We start from the raw sequence: 15,996 nt of genomic DNA on the forward strand, positions 1-15,996 counted from the left end.
CTAAAACTTTCAATTTCTACACCTATCAATAATTTCTAGAACTTTCTTTACTGATACTTTACAAAAGGCAATAACTTTCAATATTTTCTCATGGCAACCTAAACTGTGAATTCAACTTTTACAATTTTTTTTTTTGCCTCAACATAAGAAGAAATAATCACCCACAAACAATTTAAAATGCAATATATAACTCACCTGGATGACAGAGGAGTAAACATTTATGGCCACAAGGAGGTTTAAATTCACGCTCACATACTTGGCCACATGAATGAGGCACAAGCCATGGATCTAAAGGTGGATCTTCTACTTTTCCACAATAGCAATAGTACCTACTAGGTGTTTCAGATCGTTTGTATTCAAACCTACATTTTGGACTACAAAGAAGAAGAAAATTATTAAAGCTAACCTCACCTTTAAAAGCAACATGAGAGACAGAAATATACTTAGTAACAGAGTATATTCTGTTAAATTAGTTTTATGTTAAGGAACTCTGCTCCATCTTTGTGTTAGTGAAAAAACAAGATCTTATTAAAATCGATTTCAACCATATAAAACAGCACTGCACAATACAATGTGCTGAGATGATGGAACAGTTTTATACCGGGATTGTCCAATACAGTAGCAATTAGCCACATACTGTGAGCACTTGAAACGTGGCTAGTGCTTACAACTGAGGAAGGAATCAAATTTCTTATAATTTCTAAATATTGAAACAGCTACATGTGGCTAGTTACCATGAATTAAACAGCACATATCTAGAATACAACTACAAAAAGAAAGTAACATTAGTTTTCTACTAACCACCTGAACTTTATTCTTGAGGAATTCACTCTGCTTTTCATAAAGCTCAACTTTATGAGCTTTTGTGGTTTATGTTTTGTGGTTTACAAATAAACAAAATATATTAGCAACAGCAAACAGAAGAGAGAAGTCAGGTTATAGACATGCAATACCGCAAGAAACATGACTACAATTTAGAGGGGGGAATAAACTTGAAAATAAAGAATTTCATAATTCTCAACATCTAGCACAAAAAGACATATAATTCTTTTTTTTTTCTTTTTTGAGAAAACGTCTCACTCTGTCACCCAGGCTGGAGTATAGTAGCGCAATCTCGGCTCACTGCAACCTCTGCCTCCTAGGTACAAGAAATTCTCGTGCCTCAGTGTCCCAAGTAGCTGGGAATACAGGTGCACGCCACCATGTCCAGCTAATTTTTTGTATTTTTAGTAGATCCGGGGTTTTGCCATGTTGGCCAGGCTGGTCTTAACTCCTGACCTCAAGTGATTCACCAGCCTTGGCCTCCCAAAGTGCTGGGATTACAGGCGTTAGCCACTGTGCCCAGCCCAAAAAAAGATATAATTTGAATGTGCCTAAGTCAAAGAAAAGTTCAAGTACCATGAAAGACTTTAAACTTCCATCATTAAAATAAATAAGTTTTGGTAGTAGAAGTGTTAACCTTCAGCTCTATCAAAAATGTACTTGTAGATCATCATAGATCACTTCATTCTCAAAAGATACTCTAACCTTATCTCCCAGACAAATGAGTATAGTTAGTATATTATACTAGAACAAGTTTCACATTAACATTTAAATTTCTTTTGTATCATATACAAAATATTTTCATTGTCATGAGAACATGTTCTGTTTCCAAATAAATGCCACATAAATACTCAAAATAACCAAAAGATATTTGTTCTTGTAATGAAAAATCAAAAACAAAATACTAAGTTCATCTGCCTCTGGAATAAGTAACTGGCACTTTGTTGGAAGAGTTCAATTTTTTTTAATTAAAAGAAAAAGCTGGTGTGGAGGGGGGATATGTATTTTTAATAAGCGTGGGTATGGATGACTAATAGGCAACTCAACACACCTTAACACTGCCCATCAGCACTGAAACTGAACTGGCCCAGTGAGGGTAATATGTGCAAATGTATGAGTTTTATTTTAAATAACGGGATGCCAACAATGAAATGTAATTATGCTAGATCATCTTCATTAAAAAGCAGTATCTTAGTAGAAACCTGTATTTTAAATTTTTTATTTCCATAAAGTAACTTAAAATTATTAACATTTTACCAAGTTCTAGCCCCACCTTGATAAGGATTAAACAAAATGGGTTCTTCACCAGAATGGTCATTTATTTTCTTAAAAAAATATGAAATATGGAATGCAAAGTATATGGCACAGCTGATTAAACTGTTGTTCCTTTTAAATTAGAAGTAACAGTACATTTTTTTTTAACTGATCCTTTCCTCCTCTGTGGCAAAATGACCACTTAAAACAGAAGTGAGAAGAGAAAGGGTAAAAAAATATATACATAAGGTTTAAATCTCTAACACCTGGCTTAATTCCGTACCTATTAGACACTAAAATTCTTCCACCACAAGTAAATAATATGCAGGAGCAAAACAAATATACTTTGAAATGTTAAACAGTTTCCAAAAAGTGTGCATTCAATGAAAAGAAAAATAATATTTCTAAAAGCAAGGTCATAAGACATAACTCAGCTGGAAGAATAGAAAAAGCACTGAATTTAAAAGTAAGAAATCCTAGGTTTCAAATTTTGGCTCCACTACTTAAGAGTGAGGAGCCAGAAGTCATTTCCCTTCAATTAACTTCAATATCCCCATAGGTAACAGGAGAATAAAATCTCTCACAGATTGCTGAGAATTATTTTTACATACTCTTCTAAAAGTAACTAGCACATCTAAATGTTTTTTAAAACTACACCACTGGCCAGACGCGGTGGCTCATGCCTGTAATCTCAGCACTTTGAGGGGCCAAGGTGGGTGGATCACTTTAGGCCAGAAGTTCAAGACCAGCCTGGCCAACATGGCGAAACCCCATCTCTACTAAAAATACAAAACTTAGCCAGGCATGGTGGCAGGCACCTGTAATCCCACCTACTCCAGAGGCTGAGACGGGAGAATTGCTTGAACCCAACAAGCAGTGGCTACAGTGAGCCGAGATCGCACCACTGCACTCCAGCCTGGGCAATACAGCAAAACTCTGTCTCAAAAAAAATTAAAATTAAAATTAAAAAAAAAAATTTAAACATAAAATTAGTTACTAAAGTTACAAAATGTGACCACACAGAGCCCATGAAGCTTATGCTTCATTACTTTGACAGTCAATCTACCTCTCTGGGCAGCCAATATGAATAAATTTCTTATTGTCTTTACTTAGCAGAGATATAAAATTCTACTCTCCAACTCTTTCTGGAAATAGAACAAAAGTTCTCCAGATCAAATAATCATCAATAATAAGCAAAACTAATAAATGTAAAAAAATGATATTGTATAATATACACCTGCAGTTTTGAGATTTGGGAGGATAAAACTGGGAATCTTATAATCAAAATACATTAAACGATAGTCTTGTACAATGTAATAATAATGCATACTCATAGAATTCTGGACAAGAAGATCACAATTATGAATGATTCTCAGTCCTACAGAAAATTGAAAGTCCTTTCAAAGGATAATTAAGGAATTGTTTTGCAAACGAAAAATTAAGTCTGGATGATTTATTAGTTATCAAAAGGAACTAGTAGTTATACAAATTCAAATTGAAAAAAACAAGCCTTTATCAAGATTCCACATCTTCACACACCAAATGACTAATTAAAAGCCCAACATGGATATTGAAACCACCAATAAAGCAACTTAGAATCTACAATTTTCATTTATTCTACAATTTAATAATCCAATTAGGCCAGGCGCGGTGGCGTGCCAGCCTAGTTGGCACTTTGGGATTTTTTGGCGTGGGTCACCTGAGGTCAGGAGTTCAAGACCAGCCTGGCAGACATGGTGAAACCCTGTCTCTACTAAAAATACAAAAAATTAGCCAGGCATAGTGACAGGTGCCTATAATCCCAGCTACTCAGGAGGCTGAGACAGGAGAATCTCTTGAACCCAGGAGGTGGAGGTTGCGGTGAGCCAAGATCGCCACTGCACTCCAACCTGCGTGACAAGAGCGAAACTTCATCTGAAAATAATAATAATAATAATCCAACTAATTAGAAAAAGTTACCAAGGCCAGGGATAATCTCTCTTTCCAAAATCATCATCAGTCACAGAAGATACAAGAAACTGGCTATCTTTAGCCCACTTCTGGATACAGGGCATGTGAAATATACAGAAACATCCCGAACAGCTCCAAACCTAAGACAAAGGTATCAGAAGTTAATATATGTTAATTTTTCTTTGTTAATTGTAAAATAATTTAAAATGAGTATCACACTAAACTATTTTCAAGAGCTACCTAAGGATTAAAGAAAAAAGGTCTTTCCTTCCAGTATAACAGAAGAACTGTTTCATGGGAAATGCATTTAAATGTAGGATACGTCAAAGAAAATTATTATTAGTCACACAGATTCATTCAGCTAGAAATAATTACTGCTAACATTCTGGACAATCTCCAAATTTATATATATATTTTTTTCATACTTTTAAAAAATGAGGTCGTACTATAATAACTGAAATGTAACTTTATAGTCTTTTCTATAAGCATATTTATAGCTATACATTACATCATGTAGACTTACGTACTTAAATTTCTTGTTGTTGGATGATTATTTCCAAGTATAAATAACACTACAAAAGAATCCTTAAACATAAATATGTACATATATCTCTACATAGCCCTTTTGTTATATAAAACCTATTAGTCTAACACCTAACTAATGCTAAATTCTAAAAATTAGGTAATCAAAAAACAAGAATATACATAATTTAAAAGCTTAAGAAATAATACTAAATTAATTTTTAAAACCTGCCAAACACTTTGATAAAACTGATAAAAATCAGTTCCCCTTTCCTTATAACATTTTACAACTGTTTGATAAAATCAGACACGTAGCATATTGCATGAGCTAACAACAGCATTAAACAGCCGACTTCTTAGTTTGGGTTACCCCCAAAGCAGTATCTGAGAACTTGGATGCAGGGGTAAAGGGACTAGACGGGAAAAAGAAATGCCAATGAATGGCATATGGTTGAGCTGATTACCACTAAGGGCCACAGAAGCTCAATCCTACAGGGGACCCTCTGCAGAACCATGTAAAACACGCCTTGGACTGCCCAGCCACACTCGCTAATGGAAAGGAGGTTGGGGCATTCACCTACCAACGCCCTGTGGTGCAATGTTGTTGCAAGGGGCTTTAACTCCCCAGTGCTTCTGCACTATACCCATGTACTAGCTAAGTCAATTTCCAAGAAGAAAATTTAGAGGTGGAAAAAACGCACACACACAGCAAGTGTTTAAAGTGGGTTTCTATCTGCATGCAGAGACTATGTATTCCCTGCAGCTGAAATCGGGGTAAACCAACTAGATGTGACTCTAGGCACAAAAGGCATCTGTATCTGCTATACTCTTCTAACCAACCAGAGCATGTTAAATTTCTGATTCACTCTACATGACCAAACTATTTCATCTGACTTGATTTGCTTTCTCTAGGCAATGCTGCTATAATAGCAGTGAATTAATCTAAGGTCTAAATGTTGAGTCTTTCACATTCAGTAATCATTTCTTAATTGCTTCATTAATGCCCTTTTAAATTTACATATATATATATCTTTATCACTAGGCCATATCTCCTCCAAGGACATGAGTTTTGTCTGAATCTCTCTCCCCACTGACCCTCACCACTTCCCAAAATGCCTTTAACACAGGATACGCTAACTAATTAAGCCATAAGTGTTACTGTCAAGTTCTACTTTCTTGAAGATAGGGACCGTATCTTTTTCCAAACCCAATAAAAGTAATAAAATATAGTACATTTAACATTTCACTTTTGTGGGAATCTCTAACGTACAGATGCTAAAAATGTTCTATCAAATCAACATTTGCATTAAAACTGAAGACAACTAAGTTATATCAACAGTGCTAAAAATACTGGATACTCATTTAGTGGTAATTTTTTTTTTAAATTGCAGATTTTAAAATGAAGATCAATTCATATACAAAATTCTCAAATGAAGCATTTTTAAACATAAGTAAACAAAAGAATAATAAATCGTTAAGTACTGTAAGTGCAAACTAAGGTATTTTGGGGAGATACATTAATATAAATAAGGAGAAAAACTTACTGCTTGGTTTCTCTTCACCGAAGCAATACAAATTAAGCATGTCATAGCCGCTGCTTGAAAAGCTTCATTTACATATTGTTTTGTTCGCTCTAATTCACGTGTATCTCCATCTGGAAATTTAAAGATTGAAAATCTCACCCTAAACAACATCTGAAAATAACACAAACTCACTAATAGCACCATATTATGTAAGAACTGTCTAGCAATATCAATTGCTCAAAATATAGCTGTAAAACAAGAAGTTTTTCTAAAAAAAGTAACCAATGAGCTGTCAAGAGGTAACGAAGTCTGTGTATTAAATCTTGTGTACATGGTTCAAAATCAGTACCCCTGCTCTCTGTTATACTTGCTTTTTTGGCTGTCAGAATTCTCAACAAATTTGGCAGAGGCAGAGCCATAAGCAAGAGCAGCAAGATGTAAAGTCTTAAGGAAAAGTAAAGTGTCAAAGCAAAAGCCTAAACTAATTAGTAGAGCCACTGAGCATAAATATAAGCTTAGATGTGAGTGAGTGGGGGTGGGTGTGTGTGTATGTGTGAATTTAGTAGGTGTATTCTTAATAAAAACTTGTTGAATGAAAAGACCCTGAGGTTTTTACAGTACAATAGCCACATCTCATGAAATTATGTTCACTATTTCTGCTTAAGAAGGTAGGATAAGCTTTTCAGAAAAAACAGTACCTGACATTATTTTCTTTGAGTAATTATTGAGTGCTTATTTGCTAGACACCGTACTATTAGTACTTCAATAGGATTAAATGAGCTATTATCTTCATTTTACAGATGAGAAAATTGAGGCACAAAAGAATTAACTTCAGTTTGCCTACAAAGTGAACCCTCTTAACCTCTATACACTGCAGTGAGCGGTTACTGCAGAAAGGTCCAACAAATAACAAGTAACAGCAAAATGAAAAACAGAATGAGTCCCCTAAAGCCCAAATGACACCAAAAGGGCAATAATCTGAGTCACTTTAATATGAGAGAAATAAGCCTACATGCCTTTAAAACAATAAAGATTGTTCAATAGCGGTTAACTGAGTCTTCAAAAAAAGTAGATTAAAACATAAACTACCATAAGTACAGAACTTACCATGGCAATAACGTGGTTCAAGCCAATTTAAGTTGCCAAAAAGAAAAATTAAATAAATAGGACATGTGGCTAATTCTTTACTTTCTAAAATCATCTGAGTAAACACAGCACTTACAAAAGCTTGCCCTACCATAAAATAAATGTGATTTAGGACATTAAGCAAAATAAACGCAAACATACTCTCAAAACTATAAATTATTATAAAATTATTAAAGACAGTTGCTTTATTTTAAACAAACATTGAAGTTTTTTAAAAAATCCTTAAAAGCAGAATAATAGTATGGGGCGCCTATTTTGCTTTTCAACAAAGCTGACATTAACAGATACAAAACATTTTAAATTTCATCTAATTTAACAGCTAACTCAAAAAACAGAATTTAAGAAGAAGATAGAACAGGCTTTTACAAATAAAAACTAACCTTATATTTTAAAAATTTATGTAAGATTTCTTTGAAACATGTATTAAAGTTTGGCTGCATCAATAAAATGTACTGCCCAGCACATCACAGCGGATAGCATGGCATTTGAAGTCATGCATTTTAAAAAGATGACTCTGGCAACTAAAGAAAAATGAGTATGTGGAGGCCAAGACTGAAAGCAGGAAGTACCAGTTAAGAGACAGTTACAGCAGATAAAGCAAAAAATGACTTTGAGCAAGTTACCTAATGTGTCTCAGTTTTCTCACCTGTAAAATTAGTAGTAACAGTTATCTACCTCACAATTATCATATGGATTTAATCCACATATTAAGCAGCTGTAAAGGCTTGAACTAGGCAATGACAGTACACAGGCAGAGTAAGGGTAGATTTAAGAAATTTAGGAAGTAAAACTTAGGAGGACTTGGTGACAATGAGATTGTGTCAGTTTTAAAAGCTGATGTTCATGTCAAGATTCAGAAGGAAAGAGTGCTGTGTCTGCTGAGCTAACATGGGCAGAGGGAGAATTGCAGTAAATGACACGCATATGCCATCTCTGCTCCCAGATGTCTGGCTTGGGAGGGTGACTGAAAAAACTGTAGTGCTACTAAGATTGAGAAAACAAAAGAATAAATAAGTTCTCTTTCAACAGCAATTTGATGGGTCCATGCGCCAGCAAGATAGAGATACTTATCAGGAAGTTGGCCATGCAAGTTTGAAATATGAGAGAAGAATCACAAAAATGCAAAGGCTGTGCTCAAATAAAAATGAACTCCTTTGGTAAAGTCCTGGTCTTCAATTCACTAATGTTAAGGTGGGAACCATCCCATTACTCTGGCATGTATGTTCTTAAATCAAGTGATCAGATTTTCTTACATTGGTAGAGGCAAACGAATGGGAATCAACTACTAATGGATTTTATACAAAACACAGCATAAAAAAATTACCATAACACTTTTAAGATTAAAACCAGATTAAAAATTAATAAAACTTACAAATGACAAATGTTTTCTACATACTAGACTGAAAGACATTATTGCATTTTCTATTTTAAAATAAAATGACTCTATCTAGAATGGTTTAAGTGAGTTCCTCTCAAAGCAGAAAACTTCTTAAGATTATTTTCTATAAGGTCCTTCAGAAACAAGAAACCCTCTAACCTTAGAGTTACTTTTTATCAATTCTTACCTTGCCGACCTAGACTTCTCAGCCAAACTTCCTAATCTTAATTCCTTAGCAGATACGGTAAATTCCTTAGAAACCTACTTGATGATGTGCAACTATCTTCATGATCCTATCAATATACTCAGGCAACTACCTAATCACCAAGGTTATGTGTTGGGAAGGGAAGGGTGAAATACATCAATCCTTCTGTCTGAAGACTTAACTCTCAGCCAGGCACAGTGGTGGCTCACGCCTGCCACTTTGGGAAGCTGAGGTGGGAGAATTCTCTGTAGCCAGGAATTCAAGACCAGCCTTGGCAACACAGGAAAACACTGTCTCTCCAAAAAAATTCTAAAAAATTAACCAGGCATGGTGGTGTGTGCTTGCAGTACCAGCTACTTGGGAGGCTAAAGCAGGAGGGTCACTTGAGCTCAGTAGTTCAAGATTGTAGGGAGCTATGATCACATCACTGCACTCCAGCCTGGGCAATAGAAGAAGACTGTCTCTAAAAAAAAAAAAAAAGACTAACTCTCATGCTCTTTATTTGCCTTTATGCTAACTCATGCTCAAACTCTGCTATGCTTCTGATTCTGTTGTACTAACAGGCCTGAATCCTGGCAACACTGGCCTTATACTTCTCATGAAAGCACAAGATAATAACTAAGGAACACATTAGCATAGGGTAGATGAAGAGAGCTTAGGATGTGGGGCCTTATGATCAAGGGAAGACATGACTGAAAAAAGAAACAAATTTTTGGCCGGGCGCGATGGCTCACGCCTGTAATCCCAGCACTTTGGGAGGCGGAGGCGGGCGGATCACGAGGTCAGGAGATCGAGACCATCCTGGCTAACACAGTAAAACCCCGTCTCTACTAAAAATACAAAAAATTAGCCAGGCGTGGTGGCAGGCGCCTGTAGTCCCAGCTACTCAGGAGGCTGAGGCAGGAGATTGGCGTGAACCCTGGAGGTGGAGCTTGCAGTGAGCCGAGATTGCGCCACTGCACTCCAGCCTGGGCGACACAGCGAGACTCTGTCTCAAAAAAAAAAAAAAAAAAGAAACAAATTTTTTAAAAGAAAGCAGCAGTTATGATAGAAAATCTCTAATAATCAAGCCACAAAATACATTAAACATTCCAGCAAACAGATATACAGCACAGACTACACAACAGGCACTACTGTAAGCACTACAGTACTTACACATACTGATTCATTTCATCCTAACAACTCTACAGTATTTAGTATCATTACACTCATTTTACAAAAGAAGAAACTGAGCCCCTAAGATGTTAAGCAATATGTCAAACATCCTACAGCCACGTAGCAAAGCCAAGAATCAAAGCGTAGCAACCTGATTCAAGTGTCAATGTTCTTAACTGCTGTACAATGCTGCTTTTTACCCATAAACAGGTACAAAAGTAACCGTCTAATCTCAGAATTTTCCTGCTTTTACAGAGAAAATGAAATCAGCCCAGTAATGGCTCTAAAGCTAAGTCAACTAGGTTTAAACCCAGCTCTGCCAATTACTAATTGTGTAACTCTAGGAAAGTCACCTCTCCTCTGCAGAATTGTTTCCCAAAATATTTGTAAGGTTTTTCCTAGTTTTAACAGTATACTAAAGTAAGAAAAAGAACCAAGCAAGGGTATAAATATATATTACTAATAAAAGGTATATAAACAACATGACATATCTACAAATATATTAATAAACGTTGACATTACATGCAAAAATATTTCTTTTTTTTTTTTAATTGAGACAGAGTCTTGCTCTGTCTCCCGGGCTGGAGTGCAGTGGTGCAATCTGAGCTCACTGAAACCTTCGCCTCCCAAGTTCAACCAATGCCTCAGCCTCCTGAGTAGCTGGGATTACAGGTGTGCGCCACCATGCTCAGCTAATTTTTTTGTATTTGTAGTAGAGATGGGGTTTCACCATGTTGGCCAGGCTGGTCTCAAACTCCTGACCTCAAGTGATCCCCCGGCCTCGGCCTCCCAAAGTGCTGGGGTTATAGGCGTGAGCCACTGTGCCTGGCCTACATACAAGAATATTTCCAATAATAATTTTAAAGTATAAAAGGCAGAAAGTTTAATAATATTTACATTTAAAATAATCTATTTTTATACCTAATACTAAAGTGGTACACAGCAACATCACTTTGGCCCTCTTTCACATGAACAAACGTGGCTTTAAGAGCAACCAGATATAAACCACAGATAACATGAATGTACATGTCAAACCTGAAGAAATTTAGGTTTTTTAAAAAAAGCATGGCTAGGTGCAGTGCACATGCCTGTAGTCTCAGCTACTCGGGAAGCTGAGGCAGGAGAATCACTTGAGCCCAGGAGTTCAAGGCTGCAGTGAACTACGATTGTATCACTGCGCTCCAGCCTGGGCAACAGAACAAGACCCCAACTCTAAAAATAAATACATGAAAATCAGATGTTGTAAATAAGATATAAAATAAGGAAATAAAGAATTAAAAAGACTTCAAGACGCATTTAACATGATGAAAAAAAATGAATAGATTGAAAAGGGTACACAAAGTCCTCTAGTTCAATCAAATCATCACAACCAGAAAAAACTTGCCCCAGTCCATCGCTCAGGAGCTTTAGCAGCCCCATCCAAGCATTCTACTGAAATGCCAATTAAATACACACAAAGGCCTCCCAAGGCTATAAAAGAGCCACTGCCATTCTATTTGCTTTATAGAAAAATTAGTGTTACACAATATATAACTCAAATACCAAAGTGTACAAAAATTCAACTCTAGAACATACAGTGTTCATCTTAAGATGTAAAATCTATTCCATATAGAACAAAGGCATTACCAAAAAAATGTCAGGAATACAGTTTCATTGACGTCAAAAGTCAAAATTTAAAAGATCAGTACCTGTCTGAGTAGTGTATGTTATAAACGTATTTGCAACTATTTTTCCCTGTTTTCCTTCAAAATCTTCATCTCCTTCTTCTTCAGATGAACAGCTAAACTGTTCTTCAACAAGTTTTCTGGCTGCAGCTTGGTTAGCTTTCTTGATTTCTTCAAATTTTTTCTGAGACATTAGCTCTGTTTAAAAGAAAAAAGTTTCATTTCTGCAAAACAATCTCTCAAAAAGAAAAGCATAATGTGCTAATACATCATTTTACAACATACATTTGAAAGTCACCTTTGGAGCATTCTATCTTCCTGTAATCCATGAGAAAACTATTTTCAAATTCCATGACACACAACTAAAGAGAATACCACAACAAAAACTTTCACTTTTGTAAGTATCCTGCTAAAACGCAGCAAATTTTTATAACGGTGATTAACAAATCAAGAAAAAAAATACGAAAATATAATAAAACTATCAAAATACTGGTGATCAACTTCAAAATAAGGACTAACAAAAATTAAGACGTTTTAAAGTACATTGTGCACAGTAATTTTTAAGAAGTGAGGGAACATGTCCACAGTAAGCACATAAAGAATCAGGGAAGGTAGGTATTTCAAACTACCGTCTTCTGAACAACAGGTAGGATAGGACAGGACGGCCCAGCCCAGTCCAGTCCAGCCCTACCAAAGTGTTTGTACCAACAGTACTCACTAAATACCCACTATATTTATAATTGGCTTCTTAGGTCAAGAACTTTTTGCCTTTATTATGGACTTCTTGTGGTCACAAAAAAAAAAAACATATTTTACATTAATCCACACAAAATATTAACATGGAAAACATGTCTCTTCCAACTTCATTCCAAAAAGAATGTTAATTTTGGATTCGTTCTTCCACTATTTAGCACTACCTTTACTTCTCATTTTGTTACTTGATTAATCATGCAAAACAAAATTAGATTACTTCACTGCACATACTCCCAAAGAAACTTCAAACTTCCTCAGCCTCCCGAGTAGCTGGGACTACAGGCACCCGCCACCACGTCCGGCTAATTTTTTGTATTTTTAGTAGAGACGGAGTTTCACCGTGTTAGCCAGGATGGTCTCCATCTCCTGACCTCGTGATCTGCCCGCCTCGGCCTCCCAAAGTGCTGGGATTACAGGCTTGAGCCACCGTGCCCGGCCAGAATGCTTGTTTACATTCTACCCACGAGATCGAGACCATCCTGGCTAACATGGTGAAACCCCGTCTCTACTCAAAAAAAAAAAAAAAAAAAAAAAAACTAGCCGGGCGTGGTGGCGGGCGCCTGTAGTCCCTGCTACTCGGGAGGCTGAGGCTGGAGAATGGCGTGAACCCGGGAGGCGGAGCTTGCAGTGAGCCGAGATTGCACCACTGCACCCCAGCCTGGGCGACGAGCGAGACTCCGTCTCAAAAAAAAAAAAAAAAAAGAAAATTTACCAAACCTGTTCACACGTCTCCATACTGCATACCTTATCATCACCGCCATTAACTGCATGCTAAGAGAATACCACCTACCTTTCAAATTAGCCTAGGAGAAAAATCATTCAAGATACTCAATTCTGCTCCACACCCCCAAAAAAAAAATGTATCCTGAAATGCATTCCAAACACAAAAATAAAATGATTTCAGGGATTATTCCCTCGGCCCCATGCACAATTGTGTGTAAGTGCTCCCTGGCTCCACGAAAACATGGTCTTGGATGAAAGGTATTGATATATCGGAGGCAACACCAGATATGTCCATAGAAGGACGTGGAATTTGTAAATAGAACTACAGTCAAGGAAGTTATCAAAAGCTCAAGTGCTTACAAGGAACAAGACAAGTCAAGAAACAAAGGCAAAGGTAAAGATGACGAATGACATCTGGCTCCAGAAATGAGAGACAATGTGTGATGGAATGCCCAAGTCCAATCTAAATGGGATTTCTGTGACTCAGCCGAGCTGACTGTTGCTATGCACAAAGATAACTAAAGCCACAAGGTTGTTAACCAGATTTTTAAAAACGACAAACAAACGCTGACAATCAATCCACATTTAAAATTCTGTGTTAACCAAACAACATTATAGACCAAATCAGAACACCGGGCCACAATTTACAACTGATGGTCTGGAGATTCAAGTAGGCAAGAGTGGAGGGAAGTAACAAAGGTAGTACCACCTAAAATTAAGATGAAAGAGGTGCGATGGAAATCTACCTAGAGTGCCGAAAAGGGCAGCCACCTGAAAGGCTGGAGAAGTGGGCCCGATAACAAACTCCCGAAGGAGGGGAAAAGCAGTGAAAGAAAGAAGCCGAGGGCGGAGGCGGTCCTGACTAGTAACTGCCTTAGGAGGCATCCAGGTGAGCACGCGGGCGGGAGCCATTCTCACCGCTGGCTGCGGTAGTCTGCAGGGCTTGGGATCCCGCGGGGCTGTGCCTGCTCCCTGCAGCCGTCGTGGTTGCGACTCCTCCGGGACTGGCGCCAGAAGGAACGGCGCCCACCGACCCCTTCTCTCGCCCTCCTCCGGCGCCGCGGAGATGGACTCCATTTCCTGAGGGGGCGGCAGTGGCCCGTCCCCGGGCTCGGCCTCGGCCACCGGCCACCTGGCGCCAGGAAGCTTCCATCCCTGCAAAGGAGAAAAAAAAAAAAGAGTGGAAGGAGGTGAGCGCGGCGAGGACCGAGGCGAAGGAGGGTCAGTGCGGAAACCCGGTGTGAGGGGCCGAGTGAGGAAGGTTCCTGCAGGGCGGGGACCGGGTTTCAGGAGGTCGCGGCCCTGCCTTTACCGGAGGGCGAGTCCCCGCCAAGCCCGGGCTTTGGAGATGGACCGAAGAGGTGAGGGAGGACTTGGTAGAGAAATAAACCGCGGAGCAAGAAGCACACAGTGCCGAAGACAGAAAGCCGGAGGAGAAGTGGAAACCGCCTCCTCAGCCTCTGGGGGAGCGCGGTAGGGGAAGAGTCACAGACTGACCCTGCGTCTCCCGCCAGCAACCAACTGCAGTGGTACACCCCACGGAAAGCTACGTCTCCTTACCGACGGCGCACGCCCCAACAGACTACAACTCCCAGAAGCCCCCGCCCGCGGTCCGGCGACTGCGTGGCAGCACGGGCCGCTTCCTTATCCGGAAAAGTGCGGGGGTTGGGTGGGAGGGGAACCCCAAGCGCCTGCGCTGTTCTGGACAGGCCTTTGGGAACTACAACTCCCGGCGTGCTCTGGGGCTAGGGAGGGGTCGAAGGTCATAGGGGCCCCTGATGGTGGAGGCGGGCGGGTCCGGAGGGTTTCGTGACCGTACAATTTGCTTCTGCTTCTGCAAGACTGCCCTAAACCCACCTGGGTATGAGGATTCCATGGCTCTGTCCCTAACTGGCTCTCTGCCATCTTTTATTAGCCTTGCCTTTGAGCTTGCGGATGACAGGAGGTGTCAATTTAAAATAATCAAAAGCGCGAAGTTTGAGGATAGCCTACCTAGAAACACCGACTCCAAGGAAGGAGTCAGCCTCCCGAAGTAGAGATTTAAGATTTCATTTATATAGGCAGAAACTGAGAGGTTTTTAGCAGGATTACAACATTTTCTCATACAAGGTTAGAGAATAGTTACAACAATTTGCTTATAGAAAGTGTTTCTTTTTGGGAAGAGTACATTTAACATTTTTCATAAAGGATTTTCTGTCATCTGGTCTAAGCAAACCGGGGCAACGAAGCAGAAGTTAATCGATAAGGATCATTAAGAAAGCAGGAAGTTTTTGTCCTTAACTTCGTTTAATTCTCTCTAGCCGTTGTATAGAACAAGAAAAATAAGAAAGCAAGTTAATCTATAATCTGAGAAACAGAAGTTGTAACCATGTGTAACTCAGATGACAGTGACATCTCTCTCCAGGCTTAGTGAGTTTTAGGTTCCAACAACTTTTAAACTTAATTTATTTTCATAAGGAAGTCTCCCTAACAGGAAAGGCACTTACATTGAAAACGGTTTGAGGTTGGCCACTGTGAAGGGGGAGAGTTGCAGGAAAGTGGCTTGAGTAGTAAAAGTACCCTTCTAAAATGCTAGAGCAATGTAGAAAATAAATCTAAAGCCTGTTATTGTCATAGTCCTTTGTAGTGTGCAATGAGCTTTCCCTGGAACATGCTAATTTTTACCTTCACAGCATCTCCCAAAAGTAGATTTTGTTAAGGAAAATAGTTGAGGGCCAGGTCCTAAATCTTATGATTTTGCTGAGTTTTCCAATAAGATACATGTGCATATATACAGACAGGTAGATTGCAAAAATTCATTCTGGGGTCTGTCTGGGATTGAGAAACATATTGATGGCTTATTATACAGTCCTTCAACTTAGTTAATTCTTCTATTTTAATCATAAATTTCTATTATAATAT

The 15,996-nt window shown here is 38.4% G+C and overlaps 1 protein-coding gene across 3 annotated transcripts in view; it reads right to left on the reverse strand.

The window, feature by feature from the left end:
- The window catches only part of NFXL1 (nuclear transcription factor, X-box binding like 1), a 66,431-nt gene extending 51,721 nt beyond the window's left edge, over nt 1-14,710 (reverse strand). The window contains exons 1-6 of one of the 3 annotated variants that reach the window (XM_002814724.5): nt 14,656-14,710; nt 14,014-14,250; nt 11,644-11,817; nt 6,093-6,202; nt 4,036-4,166; nt 196-374 (exon numbers count right to left, since the gene is read on the reverse strand). In XM_002814724.5, coding sequence (XP_002814770.1) covers nt 196-374; nt 4,036-4,166; nt 6,093-6,202; nt 11,644-11,817; nt 14,014-14,248 — 829 coding nt within the window. In that variant the 5' untranslated portion in view covers nt 14,249-14,250; nt 14,656-14,710. Of the gene's footprint in view, nt 1-195; nt 375-4,035; nt 4,167-6,092; nt 6,203-11,643; nt 11,818-14,013; nt 14,251-14,407 lie in introns of all 3 variants that reach the window. The other 2 variants (XM_002814725.5, XM_002814723.5) reach the window with 2 other exon arrangements.
- Nucleotides 14,711-15,996: the final 1,286 nt, after the last annotated feature.

Source organism: Pongo abelii, chromosome 3 (genome assembly GCF_028885655.2).
Source record: "Pongo abelii isolate AG06213 chromosome 3, NHGRI_mPonAbe1-v2.0_pri, whole genome shotgun sequence".
NCBI lineage: Eukaryota > Metazoa > Chordata > Mammalia > Primates > Hominidae > Pongo > Pongo abelii.